This window comes from Balaenoptera physalus (genome assembly GCF_965194825.1).
Source record: "Balaenoptera physalus genome assembly, contig: SUPER_6_unloc_2, whole genome shotgun sequence".
Lineage (NCBI taxonomy): Eukaryota > Metazoa > Chordata > Mammalia > Artiodactyla > Balaenopteridae > Balaenoptera > Balaenoptera physalus.
The window spans coordinates 109184-124715 of record NW_028126536.1 but is presented as its reverse complement, the minus strand read 5'-3'; the positions used below and the strand labels follow the sequence as shown (position 1 = coordinate 124715).

General features: G+C 48.2%; 1 protein-coding gene across 1 annotated transcript in view; it reads left to right on the top strand.

Annotated features, from left to right (window-relative positions):
* Positions 1–630: 630 nt before the first annotated feature.
* LOC309663522 (uncharacterized protein) overlaps positions 631–15532 on the top strand; it is a gene marked incomplete at its 3' end in the record, with an annotated part of 111375 nt that continues 96473 nt past the window's right edge. Inside the window, exon 1 of the mRNA XM_082478875.1 lies at positions 631–951. Coding sequence (XP_082335001.1) covers positions 637–951 — 315 coding nt within the window. The remainder of the gene's footprint in view (positions 952–15532) is intronic.

The following is a 15532-nucleotide window of genomic DNA, read 5'->3' as shown; positions in this document are numbered from 1 at the left end:
AGGAAGGAAGGAAGGAAGAGAGGAAGGGAATGAAGGAAAGAAAGAAGGAACGAGGGAGGGAGGAGGAGGGACGTGTCAGTCAAACGTCCCTGCCTGGCCGCTGTCTCGCCTTGTTACACCCATCACAGTTCTGTCACTTAGCTCTTTTCCACTCCTCGGGAAAAGGGAAATTCAGATAAGCGAAAGCGTGAGCGGAGCTGAGCCCGGGGTAGGAACCGGGGAGAAAGCCCACAACGTAGGGGCGCTCCATCCTTCCTTAGCCTCTTCCCATGCCTTGTGGGTCCCGAGGCCCTGCTGCCAGAGGCAGCGCCTCACATCCAGGCCCGGGCTTGCTCGCACCTGACGTTCACCTGGATGGCGAAGGGGGAGGTGGGGCAGGAAGGAGCGCAAGCGGACCGTGGGGGAACCTGCGCGGGAGCGGACCACCTGGAGAGGGGCGCACGGCGGCGCTCGGCCGGCATCCCCCTGCGGTGGAGCTCCCGGCTCGCTGCCCCTCAGACCTGCCCACGGCCCTCCGCCCGCCCCCCGTCACTCACTTCCCTTCCAGCCAATGGCGCGGCCGCCTGTCACCCTCACCCCACCCCTGGAGGCAGAGCGGGGAGGGCCTTGGCAGGGAGGGCGCGGGGCCGGAGTTGAATGATTGAACTTTCCAGCGGAGTTGCGGCGGCCGCGAGGTTCCCGGCAGTGCGGCCCCGGCGCGGAGCTGGGAGCCTCGGCCAGCGCCCGGCGCCCGCGCCCCCGACCCGCAGCCATGGTGCCCGGGGCGCCCCTGACCCTCTGCCTCTGGCTGGCGGCCTCCGGGGGATGCCTGGCGGCCGGCTCCGGCGCGACGGCCGCCCGGCGGCTGGACGAGTCGCTGTCGGCCGGGAGCGTCCAGCGCGCCCGCTGCGCCTCCAGGTGCGCCTCAGCCTGCAGATCACGCGCATCTCCGCCTTCTTCCAGCACTTCCAGGTACGAACCGCCGCCCGCCCGGGTCCTCCCCGGCGCTGCGGGCCGCGGCGGGTGCGCACGGGGCGCGCGCCTCCCAGCCTCGCCGCCCAAACTTCTCGCCCAGCTCAGCCGGCAGGTCCGGCTTTCCCTCCGCGCGGATTTTACAATCTGGGTGCGCGAACCCTCTTTTCCAGCCCCCTCCCTGCTCCCGAAAGGGAAAAGAAGCCTGCGGCATCTTTACCTGACTCCCTTCTTCCGAGGGGGAAACGAAAGGCGGTTTCTTTGGGAAGGGAGAGCAGTTTTGTGGCTTCCAAGGGTGGAAGTGTGGGTTTGTTAGTTGCCCGGGACTTCGGCGCGGGACTGCGGGCTGGTAGCGAGTCCCGCAAACTCCGGGGCGCTCCGGGCCCTCGGCGCGGCGGGCGCCGCGGGCACAGCGAGCGAGACCGGGAGGCGCGCACCGCTGCGCCCGGGGACCCGCGCGACGAGCCCCGGCCCCGCAGGTGCCCGCGGGCGGACACTTTTGTCTCTTTCGAGCTTTGCTTTCGCACTCGGCGGGCCGAGAGCTCGCGGCCCACCCTTCGAGCCCTGGGGGGGCCAAGTCGTGCGTTCCAGCGCGTTTGTGTTGGGGCCCGGGGAGGCGGTGGTGATGGTAGCTGTGCGCGCCCCGATTCGGAGCCCCAGAGCTTCTAGGTCTCGCCAACGAATGGCGTGGATGCAGGGGATCCGGGACTTGGAGGCGCCGTGTTTGGATGCTCTGAGCGGACTCCCGGGGGCCAGTATCGCCCCCAGCCCTCGTAGGTTCTGTCGGCTTGAGGGTAGGAGAGCTTGTGGGAGTGTGGGTGTTGGGTGTGTAGAAGGTTCAGAGAACGGCACGCTTGGTGCTGTGGATGGCCGGGATCCTGGGGCGGGGGGGGGGGGAAGGGAGGGCGCCACAGAGGGGAGGACCCCCGCGGGACTTGCTCAGGGACCCTGGCTGAGGGTGGGCGCACGGGAACCGCTCCCGGCCCCGACCGAGGCGCGTCTCACAGCTGCCTTCCCCAGCTGACCCGAGTGCGCGCACTCTGAAACCATTCACGCAGATAACCGAATTCCTCTCGTCTGCCGTGGTTCTCGCCCTCGGCTCTTCGTCTCTCTCCTTAGTTGCTCACCTGTTCCAAAGTTCCGACTTCTCGCCGCAGGGAAAACTGCGGAGGCCAGAAGGAGACCGGGGCTCCTGGGTGGGGTTCTAAGCCGAGCCCTCTGCCCTTGAGAAATAAACTGGGCGTCTCTTCCACTCGGGCGGGATAAATGGGCCTTCCCAGAGGCCCTGGGGACTAACCTGCGACGGGAGGCCATCGTAATGACCGTGGAGTTGGGGACGAATCTCCGAAGTCTGAAGCCATGTTCATTCTGGCTTGAGAACTCATGAAACCTCGCGCCGAATGGCACAAGGAGAAGTAAAAGTTGGGATCTTCAGAGAGTGAACCAGCTGGCGAAGTTTGCGTGCGCCTGAGTGCGTGCTTCTCTATGTTCTCAAAGAAGCGACATCCGGTGGGTGTCAGAGAACTCGGCGCGCTCTGCTGTCCTCGTGGGTCCTCAGGGAAAGGGAAAAGGGAGTGTGGTCTCGTGCGCTGAAATTACGCCGACATCCTGGAGAGGGCCCCTCCCCAGCCACCTGGTTTCCAAACCGCCGGCCCTGCGTTCAGTCACTCTCCTGAGGAGATGCCGCGCTACTGTGTAAACGACAACAGAAAACAAAACAAAACGGCAGCCTGTTCCCAGGGAGAAAGAGTATCTTTTCTTTTTCTTCTTCCCTTCCTTTCTTTCTTCTTTCTTTATTTTAATTGAATTGTCAGTTGCTGTAATTTATTTGTTTTACAGTTTCAGCGGCTAAAGAAGCAGTTTAGATCAAGCCAATTCCTGTGAAAGGCTTTTCTTGTGGTCTCTTGGCATGATTCCTCTTCGGAAGAAAAACTGCTGACAGAATACACATTGCCAGACAATCCTGATTACATTTTAATTAGCTGGGTGAAATAAGCTGCAAATTACTCAGGACTTAATAACTGCTGTTTTTGCAATCAATTGCAAAGCCATTCTTGGAGGTTTAACCCTAACCTGGTAATGCCTATCTGATTTATCTAAATTGCAGGGATTAAGCGTTCTTAAGATTTGAGAAGACAGAAGCACACACTCCTTATAAAGCGTCAAGCTTCCCTGCCCCTCCCCCTTCTTAAATAATTGGAAGGATGTGGAGGGATCAGCCTGCGGGCAGCTCATTACGCTGCACGTGGAATGTATTAGTGGGCAGGAGAGGCTGGGCTGGTGGAAGGGGTCGGAAGAGCCCCTTCTCTCAGGGTCACCCCACCCACTTGGGCAAATAAACCGTAGCAGAAGGCTGTTTCTGGAGCAGGTGCCGGTTCCCAGCTTCTCCTGCTCAGTTCCCGGCCTCCTTTGAAGGGGCTGTCAGGGCCAGTGACCTGGGCTAGCAGGCCTGCAGAGGAGGCTGGGGTCCAAACGTCTCCGCCCCAATTCTGCACGCTCTCCAGTGCCTCCCAGCCTTGCAGCTCGAGGCTGAAGGTGGATGGGGCGCACGTGTGCCTCCACATGTGTGGGGCTGGATCGGCTTCACCTGTCAGTCATGTGGCTGTCAACCTTGCCTGACGGCACAGGGGACTCAACACTGATGCCTGGAAGTGGGGGTGGTGATGGGGATACCGGAGCATCTGTATCCTGAATGGTCTGCCCACGGTCCCCGACCTGAAGGAGCTTAGGATTTCATACTGCAAGGGAGACGGATTCTGAACTGAGTCATTGATTTCACCACTGAGGGCTGCCTCTCATTTGTGGAAAGCAGTAACGGCTAGCATCTCACAGGTTATCAGTACCCGGCTCCACGATGCCGTGCGCAGGGCATTTGGCACGTTGCCATTTCAGGTTCACACGTATCATGCGTGCACGTGGCTAAAAGCCTGGCAACGGAGGCAGTTGGGAAGGGCGTCCTTTCCTCAGTGAATGCAGCTGTGGGGTAAGGAGCAGGGAGGTGGGCTCTGGAGCCGGGCAGATGGGCTCTGCGTCAGGCTTTGCCACTTGGCAGATATGTAGCTTGGGGAAGATCACCTTCCTGAACTTCCAGCCTCTCGTGTGCCCGGTAGGACACCTGCCCAGCAAGGTGGAGATCATAAAACTTGTTGGGGATAATGAAAGCGATGGTAATAAAGGGGTCACTGTTCTGGGGGTCTTACAAGTCTGTCTCATTTCATCCCCACAACCGTCATACAAAGAAGGTACCGTTGGTGTCCTCCTAGAACTGATAAGGACCCGAGATGCTGAGACGCTAATAGACGGGGGACCTGGGTTCCCAGCAAGGACAGCTACAGGTTTGGGATTTGTTCCTATCTCTAGGATTTTATTGGTTAGTGGTTTAACTTACTTCAGAACTGGTTGCCTTTTTCTCAGGCCCCAGCGCCAAATGGAAACATGCCGTCCATTATTCAGAGAGCAAGAAGTGTTGTCGAAGGAACTAAAATATAAAACTTGTTCTTTCTTCTGTGACCCTTCTCTCTTGGAATTTGCTATCCAATGCTGTTCTCGGTAAAGCATAATTTAAACGTGAAGTCATTCGCATGGATTTCACTGTTCATCTTTCTCTTGTGCAGTGCCAGCGTTACATGCAAACATCAGATCATTTCACTTATATGTGGAATCACCAGCTGTGCACAGTTTTGATTTCCTGGTCCATCCCTGGAGGGAAAAGTGGGGACCAGACTCAGGAAGGTGGGAAGGAGGAAGCGAGGACCCCCAAAGTGCCCTGTGTAGGGTGTGCCCAGTGGGTGCCCCACAAGGGGATCTTGCAGGACGTGTGTAGACCGTCATGGGCACCCAGGGTCTGGCGAGCACACAAGCCTGCTCGGGCACGGCACTTGCCCAGTGCCCTGTTCTGCCAGCTGCTGGACCAACGCATTGCACTTTGTTCTAGCCGGGTCCTCAGGAACCTGAGCCAGGCGTCTCCCCCTCCTACTGCTCAACCCGTAGCAGATGGTCAGCCCCCAGGTGTACTTAGATCTGCTTGCCAGATGCAGTTAGCTACCTGCATTAGGGACGGGCAGTAGGCTTGTTCCCGTGGAGTCTCGGACTCTGGCTGGCCATCCACCAAACACAGTATGATGGTCCCAGCGTGGGACGGGGACAGCTACCACTGAACTCTGGGACACATCACCGCACGCATGCGCCGCCCTGACCCTCCTTGTGGTCACTCTCAGGTCCCTGCAAAGGGTAGGGTGTGACCGTGATTTGGGGGTGAGGAGGGGGAGGCTGGGAGGGTTGGGGTGCCGGTGGGCCAGGGAGTGGGCAGCCGAGAATCTTGCCTGGGGAGGAGGGGGCGGTGAGAGGCAGCAGCATGCCTGCCGGAGCCTCCAGAACATGCTCCTGTATCCCATCAGACTGCACACACGAAACGCACACTCCAAGATAAGATCATTGAGCATTTCAGTGTGGCGGTCTCGGCACATTACCCCTCAGGTGCACGGCCCCTTCTGAGCGTGGGCCACGTGCACCGGTCATTTGTCCCTGAAGCTGGCCCTGGTTTGGGTTTTTGTTTTTTTTTTTTAATAAATAAATAAATAAATAAATAAATTTATTTATTTATTTATTTATTTATTTATTTATGGCTGTGTTGGGTCTTCGTTTCTGTGCAAGGGCTTTCTCTAGTTGTGGCAAGTGGGGGCCACTCTTCATCGCGGTGCGCGGGCCTCTCACTATCGCGGCCTCTCTTGTTGCGGAGCACAGGCTCCAGACGCGCAGGCTCAGTAGTTGTGGCTCACGGGCCCAGTTGCTCCGCGGCATGTGGGATCTTCCCAGACCAGGGCTCGAACCCGTGTCCCCTGCATTGGCAGGCAGATTCTCAACCACTGCGCCACCAGGGGAGCCCTGGTTTGGGTTTTTTAACCCTTGGAAGAGGTAGGTTAAGCCCACTTGTCCTGGTGGTTCTTCATATTCTGTCCATCGTGTTCAAGGGTACAATGCTGACGTGCTCACTTGGGAATAACCTGCTATGCCCTTGTTTTCTCAACCTCACTAGAAGATTAAAGAAGAGGGAAAACAGAGACAATGTGCCTGAAGCAAGCTCTGTCTCTTTTTGGGTGACTCTCATTTAACTTGAGAGTGGCCTCCTCTCCTGCGCTCGCTGGGACCTTCAGGGCGGAGACCCTGCCTGTCTCGCTAGGTCCTGCTCGTCACGGCAGTGATGGAGCTGAGTCTCAGCTTTACCGATAGAGTCCTTGCACTAAATATTAGCAGACCTGCAACCTGCTCTTTCTCTGCCCGAGTTTTCCCAGAGGAGGCTCAGTAGAATGGGGCTTGAGGAAAAAGAGTAGCCCACGTGTAATAAAATAGGAAGAGTGCGTCTATTTCTCTGCCAGATTTTGGGACCTGAAAATTTTGGGAAAAGTGGGTGGAATCTTCTTGGAAGATAAGTAGCAGGTTGCTGGCAGCCTTGGTCCTAGGGCTCTAGAATTTTATTAGTGTTAAGAGATTCCACCTTAATGGGACATTAGTCACTCTCCAAACTACTGCTGATAGACTCGTTTAGGTAGCTGATTAGAGATCAGAGGCTTTTTTCTAGCAGTAATTGGAAGCTGTTTGTTTTGGCAAAAGGGAGAACTAAGCTGGTGATTAGCTCATTCTGCTTAGAGGACTAGCCTCTCCTCTCAGAAAAAGTAAACAAACAATTACTTTGTTTGTTTCAAACAAACAAAGCATCAGAAACCTTTAGCAGCCACAAATCTGCCCCAGGCTCGCAGATTTTTGGAGGAGCGATTTTGTGGTGAATACACTCAGCTGTGGTGTGTCCGTTTGGCCTGCCGTGAGATTGAAGTTACATGCTAGAAAGTCTCTGGGAAGAAAGTCCATCCTCAAGTTTGACCTTTATATTTCCTGGTCTGGGTCACTGGATCTCTGGCTGTGTTTCTAAGAATTTCTGAATTTGACCCAAACTAAATATTAGGTTATTCATGGCAAATTTTCATGTTTTTAATACAGCATTTCTCCTTGAACCGTGATTTACAAGTGTATCTTATTGTGACTATTACAGAACATTAAGAAAACACATTAGAAAATACCGACTTATTTATTTCTTTGTGCACTGTACTATTAGAGGAGAAATATATTTATATTTATATATCTATATATGTTTATATATCGAGTATAGTATATATTTTTATATATTTCAATATATTATATTAATAAAATACATACATGTATGTATGTTTGGAGACCTACATTTAAAAGTTAATGTTGTTGGTTTAAGCATTCCCACCTTAATAGCCTCCTAACTTATCATTTTTTTACGTTTTTTTGAAATAGATTGATCAGGTTTCACTGTATAACCTACCTGGGTATGTTTCGGCAAATGGGCATAAAACTTTCAGGCTAGGTAAAGAAACTTATCAAAGTGTCAGTGGGCACTGCTTGTATTCACTCAGAAATGGAGAAGTTCCTACGTGTGACTTGCTATTGCCTTCCGGAAATCTGATTCTCACACGATTTTGAGGGTTGGGCTTGAGACAATGATCAGTGAAGCGTATCTGTATTATTGAGAGACATTTTTTATATGAACAATAGTACTGGGGAAAATAGCAAACGCCCTGTTGGAATGCTTTGTCAAATTACCCCATAACTCATACTGTTGGTGCAGTGTCTGAGCTCCAAGTCCTTTCGAGTGCTGAAGCCAGCCACCTTTCAACATTTCCACTCACCCTGCACTCCATATTTTGGAAGTATGTTGTCTATCAACATATGGCCTTTATTAAGTATGACCTAGTTTTTCCTCGTCACATTAATCAAAGATATCCATAACTCCTTCAAACTTCAGATCAGCGTGAGGTCGCCCGCATTACCACAGTAGACTGATAAAACTGACATTCTTGACATTTTAGTTATTTTTGTGCCATCTATCTTAGGAGAATGTGTAATTTGTTTTGGATTCTCTGAATATTGGAAATGGGTCATAGACACCTATTCCTTCTCAGGAGACGCTGTTGGTGACTTTCTGTCCCTCACCCCACCAGCTCCCTGGCTCCTGGATCGGCAGCTAATAGCTTACAGCTGCTCCCCCAGAGAGACTAACCTTTAGCCGCTGGGCACCATCTTGCCAGCAGGGCAGTGTACCCTCCTTCCCTGATGAGGGCAGATCATAGCCATTGGCTCACCGCTGGGGGATACAGGAGGCCAGCCCTCTGCTGGGATCAACTCTGGTGCAATTTATGCTGCAAAGCATTGCACGGGGCCAGGCTTATCAGGGCTCTAGCCGAGATCACATCCCTACTCAGCTCCTCCTGCATCCTTCCCTCCCCTTCCACTGAGAGTTTCCCCCCTGATACATCACATTCACAGAAAGACCCCTTTCAGCCTCAGCTTCCACGAAACCCAACCTCAGACACCTACCTTCAGATACCTCATCTGATTCAACCCTTTTGTTTTGCAGATTGGACAGCTTGATGCTTATAGGAATGATTCATTCAAGCACATACAGATAATAGATAGTAGAAGTCAAGATATAACCCAGCGTTCACAACTCTCAGCTCAGACTTTCCCCACTATCCCCTTTATTGGTTTTTTTATTGTTTATTTTTTTAACTTAATTTTTATTTTACATTGGCGTATAGTTGATATACAGTGTTGTGTAGTTTCAGGTGTACAGCCAAGTGAATCAGTTATACATATACATATATCCATTCTTTTTCAGATTCTTTTCCCATATAGGTTATTACAGAACACTGAGTAGAGTTCCCTGTGCTCTACAACAGGTCCTTGGTGATGATCTATTTTATATACTGTATAGTAGTGTGTACATGTTAATCCCAAACTCCTAATTTATCCCTCCCCCTCCTTTCCCCTTTGGTAAGCATAAGTTTGTTTTCTACGTCTGTGAGTCTGTTTCTGTTTTGTAATCCACCATTCCCTTTAAAAAAAAAAAGTGAGAGTTTATACAAATTAAAAAAAGAATCCTTCTAGATGGGGAAGCACGTAAGAGTCGGTACGTCTTCTGTTATTTGAATTTAGTTTATCTCTCCTGATGATTTCAGTAAAAAGTTTCAAATCTTGATCCTAAGACATAAGCACATCGTGCTCCTTCATTGCCTCTGTGAAAAAATATGTGTACTCGGCGCTCCGTGTGTTCTGGTTCTGCCTATCCGCAGTTGGGTGAATCCGCCAATGAGGAACCCGCGGATACAGAGGACCGGCTATACTCTTATTATAACACGGACCGGCTGTCCGTATTTACATAACAGACTTGAGCATCTGCGGATTTGGTATCCACAGGGGTCCTGGAACCAATCCCCCACAGATCTCAAGGGACGACTGTACTGTTAAAGCCAGCTTGAAATAGTTGTCTGGTAGGTGGACAGTAGGTGGGGTGAGGGGACATCATTAACCTCAGTACCCCTGGCAGGTCTAAGAGGATGGCAAAGAGGACCAGTTAGTTCAGATATTAACCAACTTTGCATTTACTCAGCAAGTGACCAGGCTGCCACATCTCCCAGGACCAAGAGTCCCCTCCATCTCTTTAAAAGATTACGCACATGGTTTCAAAATAATGAGCGGAGGCATTTTCCCTGATGGTGATGGAGAAGGTTGGATAAAAGTGGTTACCCCTGATAGCCGATGAGTAAGGAAAGATTTATGGAAGCAGTGTTTATGGCTCATTTTAATGTAAATCTCAGACTGTAGATGCTGGGTCTGTTTCTCCCTTAAAAAACAAACAAACCCCACAAAAAACGCCGCTTTAATCACTTCCACTTATTTCAGCTAATATCGATGGATTGCTGCAATTTCAAAGATGAGGTGGTAAAGTCCCTACTCCTGAGGGATTTATAGTCTGGTAGGGGCTAAGACTTGTAAACAGACCACTGCAGTCCACAAGGGAGGGCTCAGGGAGAGTTACTTGTGTGAGATCTCAGGCTGGTTGCTATAGGGGACGCGTCCTAGGGGAGACGACGCTTGAGCTGAGCCTCAAAAGCTGGGCTCTTCCAACGCAGAACAGCCAACGTGAGCAAACGCAGAGTCTCGCAGGAGTTTGCTCTGTCTGCTGGGGGCTCTCGGTGGCTCCTCACGGACGGGATGCGGCGTCAGCCCGCCCAGCCTGCAGCCAGGCATTGGGAACTTGTTGGTAAGAGCTGGTACAAAGCTCAAGTGCTTTGTTCTGCAGGACGGGTTGAGAGCAGGTCATCACGCTTAGGGGTGTCTTCCTGCTTCGTGCTGATGTGGTTGGACATCAGGCGACACTACCAGCTGCCCTCATGCTACGGAGTTGACCTCTGTGGAGAGCCTCGCCAGCACCCCTAAGAAAGAGCCCCAGATGAGCATGAAAAGGAGAGAAGGGGGCTGCGTCTCCCGTCTCCCTGCCATCACGCTTTGGCTTACGGACGGACCCCAGTTCCGATTGGTGGGGCTGGATCCTAAGTAAGAAACTCTCCTGAATCACTGAGCCACAGGGGGTAGAAGGTACTTAGCGTTCATCGCATTTTTTGCTTTCTTGGTGCTGAGAAAGTAGTTTCACATAAAATATCTATTTGACCTTCACAGCAACTCTTTGAGGTCAGGAGTGTTATTTTATGTTTACAGATAAGACAACTGAAGGTTGTGAGCTATTGGGAAGTGAGATAGCCAAGTCTTTATAGCAGAAACTCAAGCCCTAATTGTCATGTTCCTAAATATTTATACTAAATGATCTGCTTCTCAGCATGTTGACAGTGAGAGAAGACAGAGTGAAAATATCAGCTGTAATATCATCGACAGTCACGGAGTTTTGGGGGGAAACGGACCTCCATGTCTCACTCTCTCCTTGCCTCTTGGAGGTACCACTGCATCACGAAGTGCCACAATTGTGGACGATTGAAAGGTTGCTGGTGTGATAGAAAAAAACCATTAAAAATATCAGTCCATCAACGACATCCGCTGTGCATCTGTCTACCCCAATCTTTCTTCCAACCAATATGGATCTGTCACACACAGATGTTTTTTAGGTAGCTTAGATTCTGGGGACCCAGCATAAGTGACACATGCTTCCTGCCCACAAAAGAATTATTTTCTAGTGGAGAGAGAGAGGGCGGGGCGGGGGGGGGCAGACATTTACGCAAATAGTTGCAAAGAGTTGTTGAAGTGAAGAAAGTGTTATAATCATGAATCATCTTTTAAATCTTTATAGAGAATTGTGTAACACATTATCATAATTTCTTAGATGAAGATTTTTTTTCCCTTATAAGTTGATTTTGTTTAGGTCCACCCAGAATCCCACTTGTCTAGCAAAATAACAGAGTAGTATTGTGATCCTTGCAGGCATGTTTCACGAACAGCTGAACTCCTTGATGCCGTGGAGGATGAGTTTGTTGTCTGGGAGTAACAGAGGTCTCAGGGCTTCACCCTTGACCTTCATTCTTGGCTGCCGTTGCTGTTTTGTACAGTGGTGGGACACATTTGGAATATTTGCAAGTGGTGTTCATGGCTTGTAGGTATGTGACAGCTACTTCCAAGAACTCAGGGTGTCTTATAAGTTTGCTCGCTTTCCTTTTGTTTTGGTTTTGGGAGTGTGTGTGTGTGTGTTTGTGTGTGTGTGTGTTTACATTTTATCATTCTTTGCATCATCTCTAAGATATAAAAGTTGGACAGTAAGGAATTCTGAGAAAAGAATTTAGAAAATTCTCAAGGCAGTGCATGAAAAGAAAATGGTGATGAATTGGGGTTCTTTAATCCCCCAGAGTGCAAAAATCTATCCTCAGGGGAATCTGAGAAACAATGGCTCATCAAGAGGGAAGAAAAGCTCTTAATTCACATGCTATTTATCCTTTTGTTTTAAATTATAACTTTCGTCATTTAATAAGCTTTTTGGTCTCCAAGTGATTAATATCCTGCCAACTTGAGAAAATAACATTCTGTTAGAGTGACCTCAAAATATATGATTTTGTATTTCATATTACCTTCTTACTTCGAAAGATAAGGCAGATATGCCGTCACCACTGAAAACAGTCAAGTAATGTCTGGTGACCGCCATCTTCATTTTAGGGAAGTGCGTGTTCTTACTGGCGTGCATAGGATCTCAAATAACCTTCAGCGAACAAGAATGCATGTTTCCCCTCAATTCAGTATCTAATTATCACGGATGACTTTTTAAATTTCATAGCTAATTTCTGGTTATATCCAAAGAAGTGACAATTTTATAAGTCTGTAAGTGAAAACACAAAACAGAGGGTCCTTTTAATGAAACAAGAAACGTTAATTTTGCACAGTAATCCATCACCTTACGAAAATGTTGTTAATCATACTGGTGCTGGGGACAAGAAAAATGATGGGAATTCATTCACTTAAGCAACTTAGAGCTCTTTTCTCCATATTCTGTTTGCAGTTTACACCTTTTTCAACCCACTTTAATATTCTAATGCATTAATAATTCTTATGTGTGAAACACATCACAGTGTTTTTGTTCTTCCTCTCTCCCTCCAATGCAAATGATGGTCTGGTCTTGTCGGAGGACAAACCAGGTGGATCACATTCTTGGGAGATTACTGACAGCTTCTCTAAAAGAAAGACTGAAACAGTTGAGAAATTCTAAATGCAAACAAATATAAAGCTTTCAGGTTAAAGGTGATTTTACCTATTACTTATTGTGTCTCTATTGAGTTCATATAAACGGTTCATCTGATGAACGTTTATCAACTCTTGTTTAATTCTCTGATAACACATAATTGAGAGAGACAGCACTTTCTAGACTTAAATAAATGCCTCTATTCCTGTCTTTAAATGCCTACACTACTGGAATGAATAGCACTCTTTTGAAATTTATACTGTTGGTTATACTTTGTGGTCTGGAAACAAAATTGACAAAGGCTTGCAATAGCGAAAGAGATTTTGAAGAGGATGCACGTCTTGTAGTGATATGTCACCCCAGCCGCTGGACAGGTTTCCAAGTGCTGTTACAACAACCCAAATATGGCAAGGATCCTGGCATCTCAGGATCATTAGCTTGCTTTCCAACGGATGAGCAGACCCCTTCAGAATGCAAATACCAAGACCATTTCCAATCATGAGGGAATCATCACCACCACCACCATCATCATCACCATTATCATCATTATCACCATCACCACCATCACCATCATCACCATCATCATCATCATCACCATCATCACCACCACCATCACCACCATCACCACCATCACCATCATCACCACCATCACCATCATCACCACCATCACCATCACCATCATCATCACCACCACCATCACCGTTATCATCACCATCATCACCATTATCACCATCATCATCATCACCATCATCACCACTATCACCATCATCATCATCACCATCATCACCATCACCATCATCACCATCAGCATCACCACCATCATCATCATCATCACCATCACCATTATCATCATCATCACCATCACCACCATCACCATCATCATCACCACATTTGGAAATATGACACTGTTCCCTGAGAAATCTCTGTACAAACAATTCTGTTGAGATACTCAGATATCCATGCCTATCCATCATGACAGGCTACTTATTTTTGCCCCTGCTTACTGATGTCTATCCTTCCCTTGATGGCCATTCCCCCAAGAAGAGGGTTTTGCTCACCATAGAGGAGAAACCTCGTGTGAAACAAGGCTCAGAAGACCACCCAGGCATCTGGGGTGGCCCGTTCTTGCCCAGCAGTCCTGCCATATGGATGATTCAAATAGAGGTAAAGTTACGAGCTGCAACATAGCATAACTTGGAGCTTGCTTTCTGGAGTGGAAGTGTGTTAATGATAAGGATGCCAAGCTTATGCAGAAGTTACTGATTACTTTCAGGAACGATGAGCAGAAAATAGGAGACAGGCCGCTGTTAAAATGCTTTGGTAACTGCAGTTCTTTTACATTTCTTCTGTGGCAAGGAAGTGCAGAGAAATCACCCAAGATGCTGTCCACGGTTAAAGATAGTCATTGGTTGAAGGTGAGCACTTTCTTGGCTTCTCATTTTCTCGTCCACGTTTTGGGCTATTATAGCCGTTTAGAACTAGAACTTTGCCTTTAAAACCTAAAATATGTACCCCAGTTCCTTTCTTCCTCTTTTAGACATAGGTAGGCCCTCGGTAGAGGTTTGGCAAATATCCCTGGCGCATCTTTGACTAGAAATGCACTTTCTCTCCCTTTCTGTCACCCCCTCCTCTCTCCCTCTCCTTCCTTTATTTTGACACTTGGCTGTGTACCATTTTGAAAGCAGCACAGCCAAACCCATTTGCTGATCATTCCAGGAATGGCCTACATCTGGGAAGTTATTTTCCCATTGGGCCAGAATCTAAAAGAAAGTAGGGAACATCTTTTGTTGTTGTTGTTTCCACATTTTTGTTTCCGGAATTATGAGGTAATGTCCTCACAGCTGCAAAGAAATAAAAAAAATACTTCTGGACAGGATCTATTCACTTGTTAAGTATCACCAGAGAAAAACATATTTAGAGGTGAGACTCCATGAGAACAGACATCCATTTGTATTTTGATGTTTCTATTATACAGGGGCCATGGACTTGTATAGTATTTTAAACCTATTTTTTATTGGGCAAGATTGGCATACTCTAGTCCCATTTATTACTCCACAATTTTGAAAAAAAAAAAAGGAGGAAGTTTCTTCTTTTTTGAACAGCCGTATGAAATTAGGGCCAAAATGTTTTTTTCCATATGTGTATGATCCAAGAGTGTCTAGTTCATGGTTTCTCAACCTTGTCACTGCTGACCTTTGGGGCCAGATTATCCTTTGTTATGGGGTCTGTGCTGTGCATTGTTGGATGTTTAGCAATATCCCTGGTCTTTACCCACTAGATACCAGTAGTATTCCTCCCACCCCCGGTCATGACAAAGAAATATCTCCAGACATTACAATATGTGCCATAGGACAAAATCACCCTTGTTGAAAGCCACTGGTCTAGTTCTCTCTCTTTTTACTTTACATCTGTCTCGGTCGATGTGTCTCTAGTTCAATATCTGTATTCAGATATGTATATCCATATCTAAATGTATATGTGTATGTATGACTCTTTTATTACATATTCAGTTACCCTCTTTGAAAGAATAAACTCAGATACATGAGTCAATAAATTGATTGCAGTAACAATGTTCTTTTTCACGTATAACATGGGAGTTTGGAAAGGTGCTCATTTATGTCTCCATTTGAGAATCTGGGAAAGAATAAGGCACTTATTTCGAAAAAAATGCTTGTCTTCCATTCTATAGCAAACGTTCTCCTGAAAGAAAACAACAGTATCTCTGTCTTTAGCAGTGATGATTCTGAAGATATGTCATGGCATTTGTGGGTGTGATAGCCTGTAAGAAAATCGGGGTTTTTCAGCCATGACCAGTCTAATGTGTAAAGTTGGTTGTATTGCATCTTTTCCTTTAAATACCTGTTACGTTTTTAAAATTTGGTGAGCTGGTCCGAAAGTCTGATTCCCTTGGAACTTCTTTGCAAGTGAACTGTCTTTTCCTTTTGAAAAACTTTTGTCTCTGAGCATTCTTGCAGACCGCTTATGTGCTCTTTACCTCAAGTGCCTCGCCCATAAAGTGGTGGCGATGGTAGCACAGCTTCACTG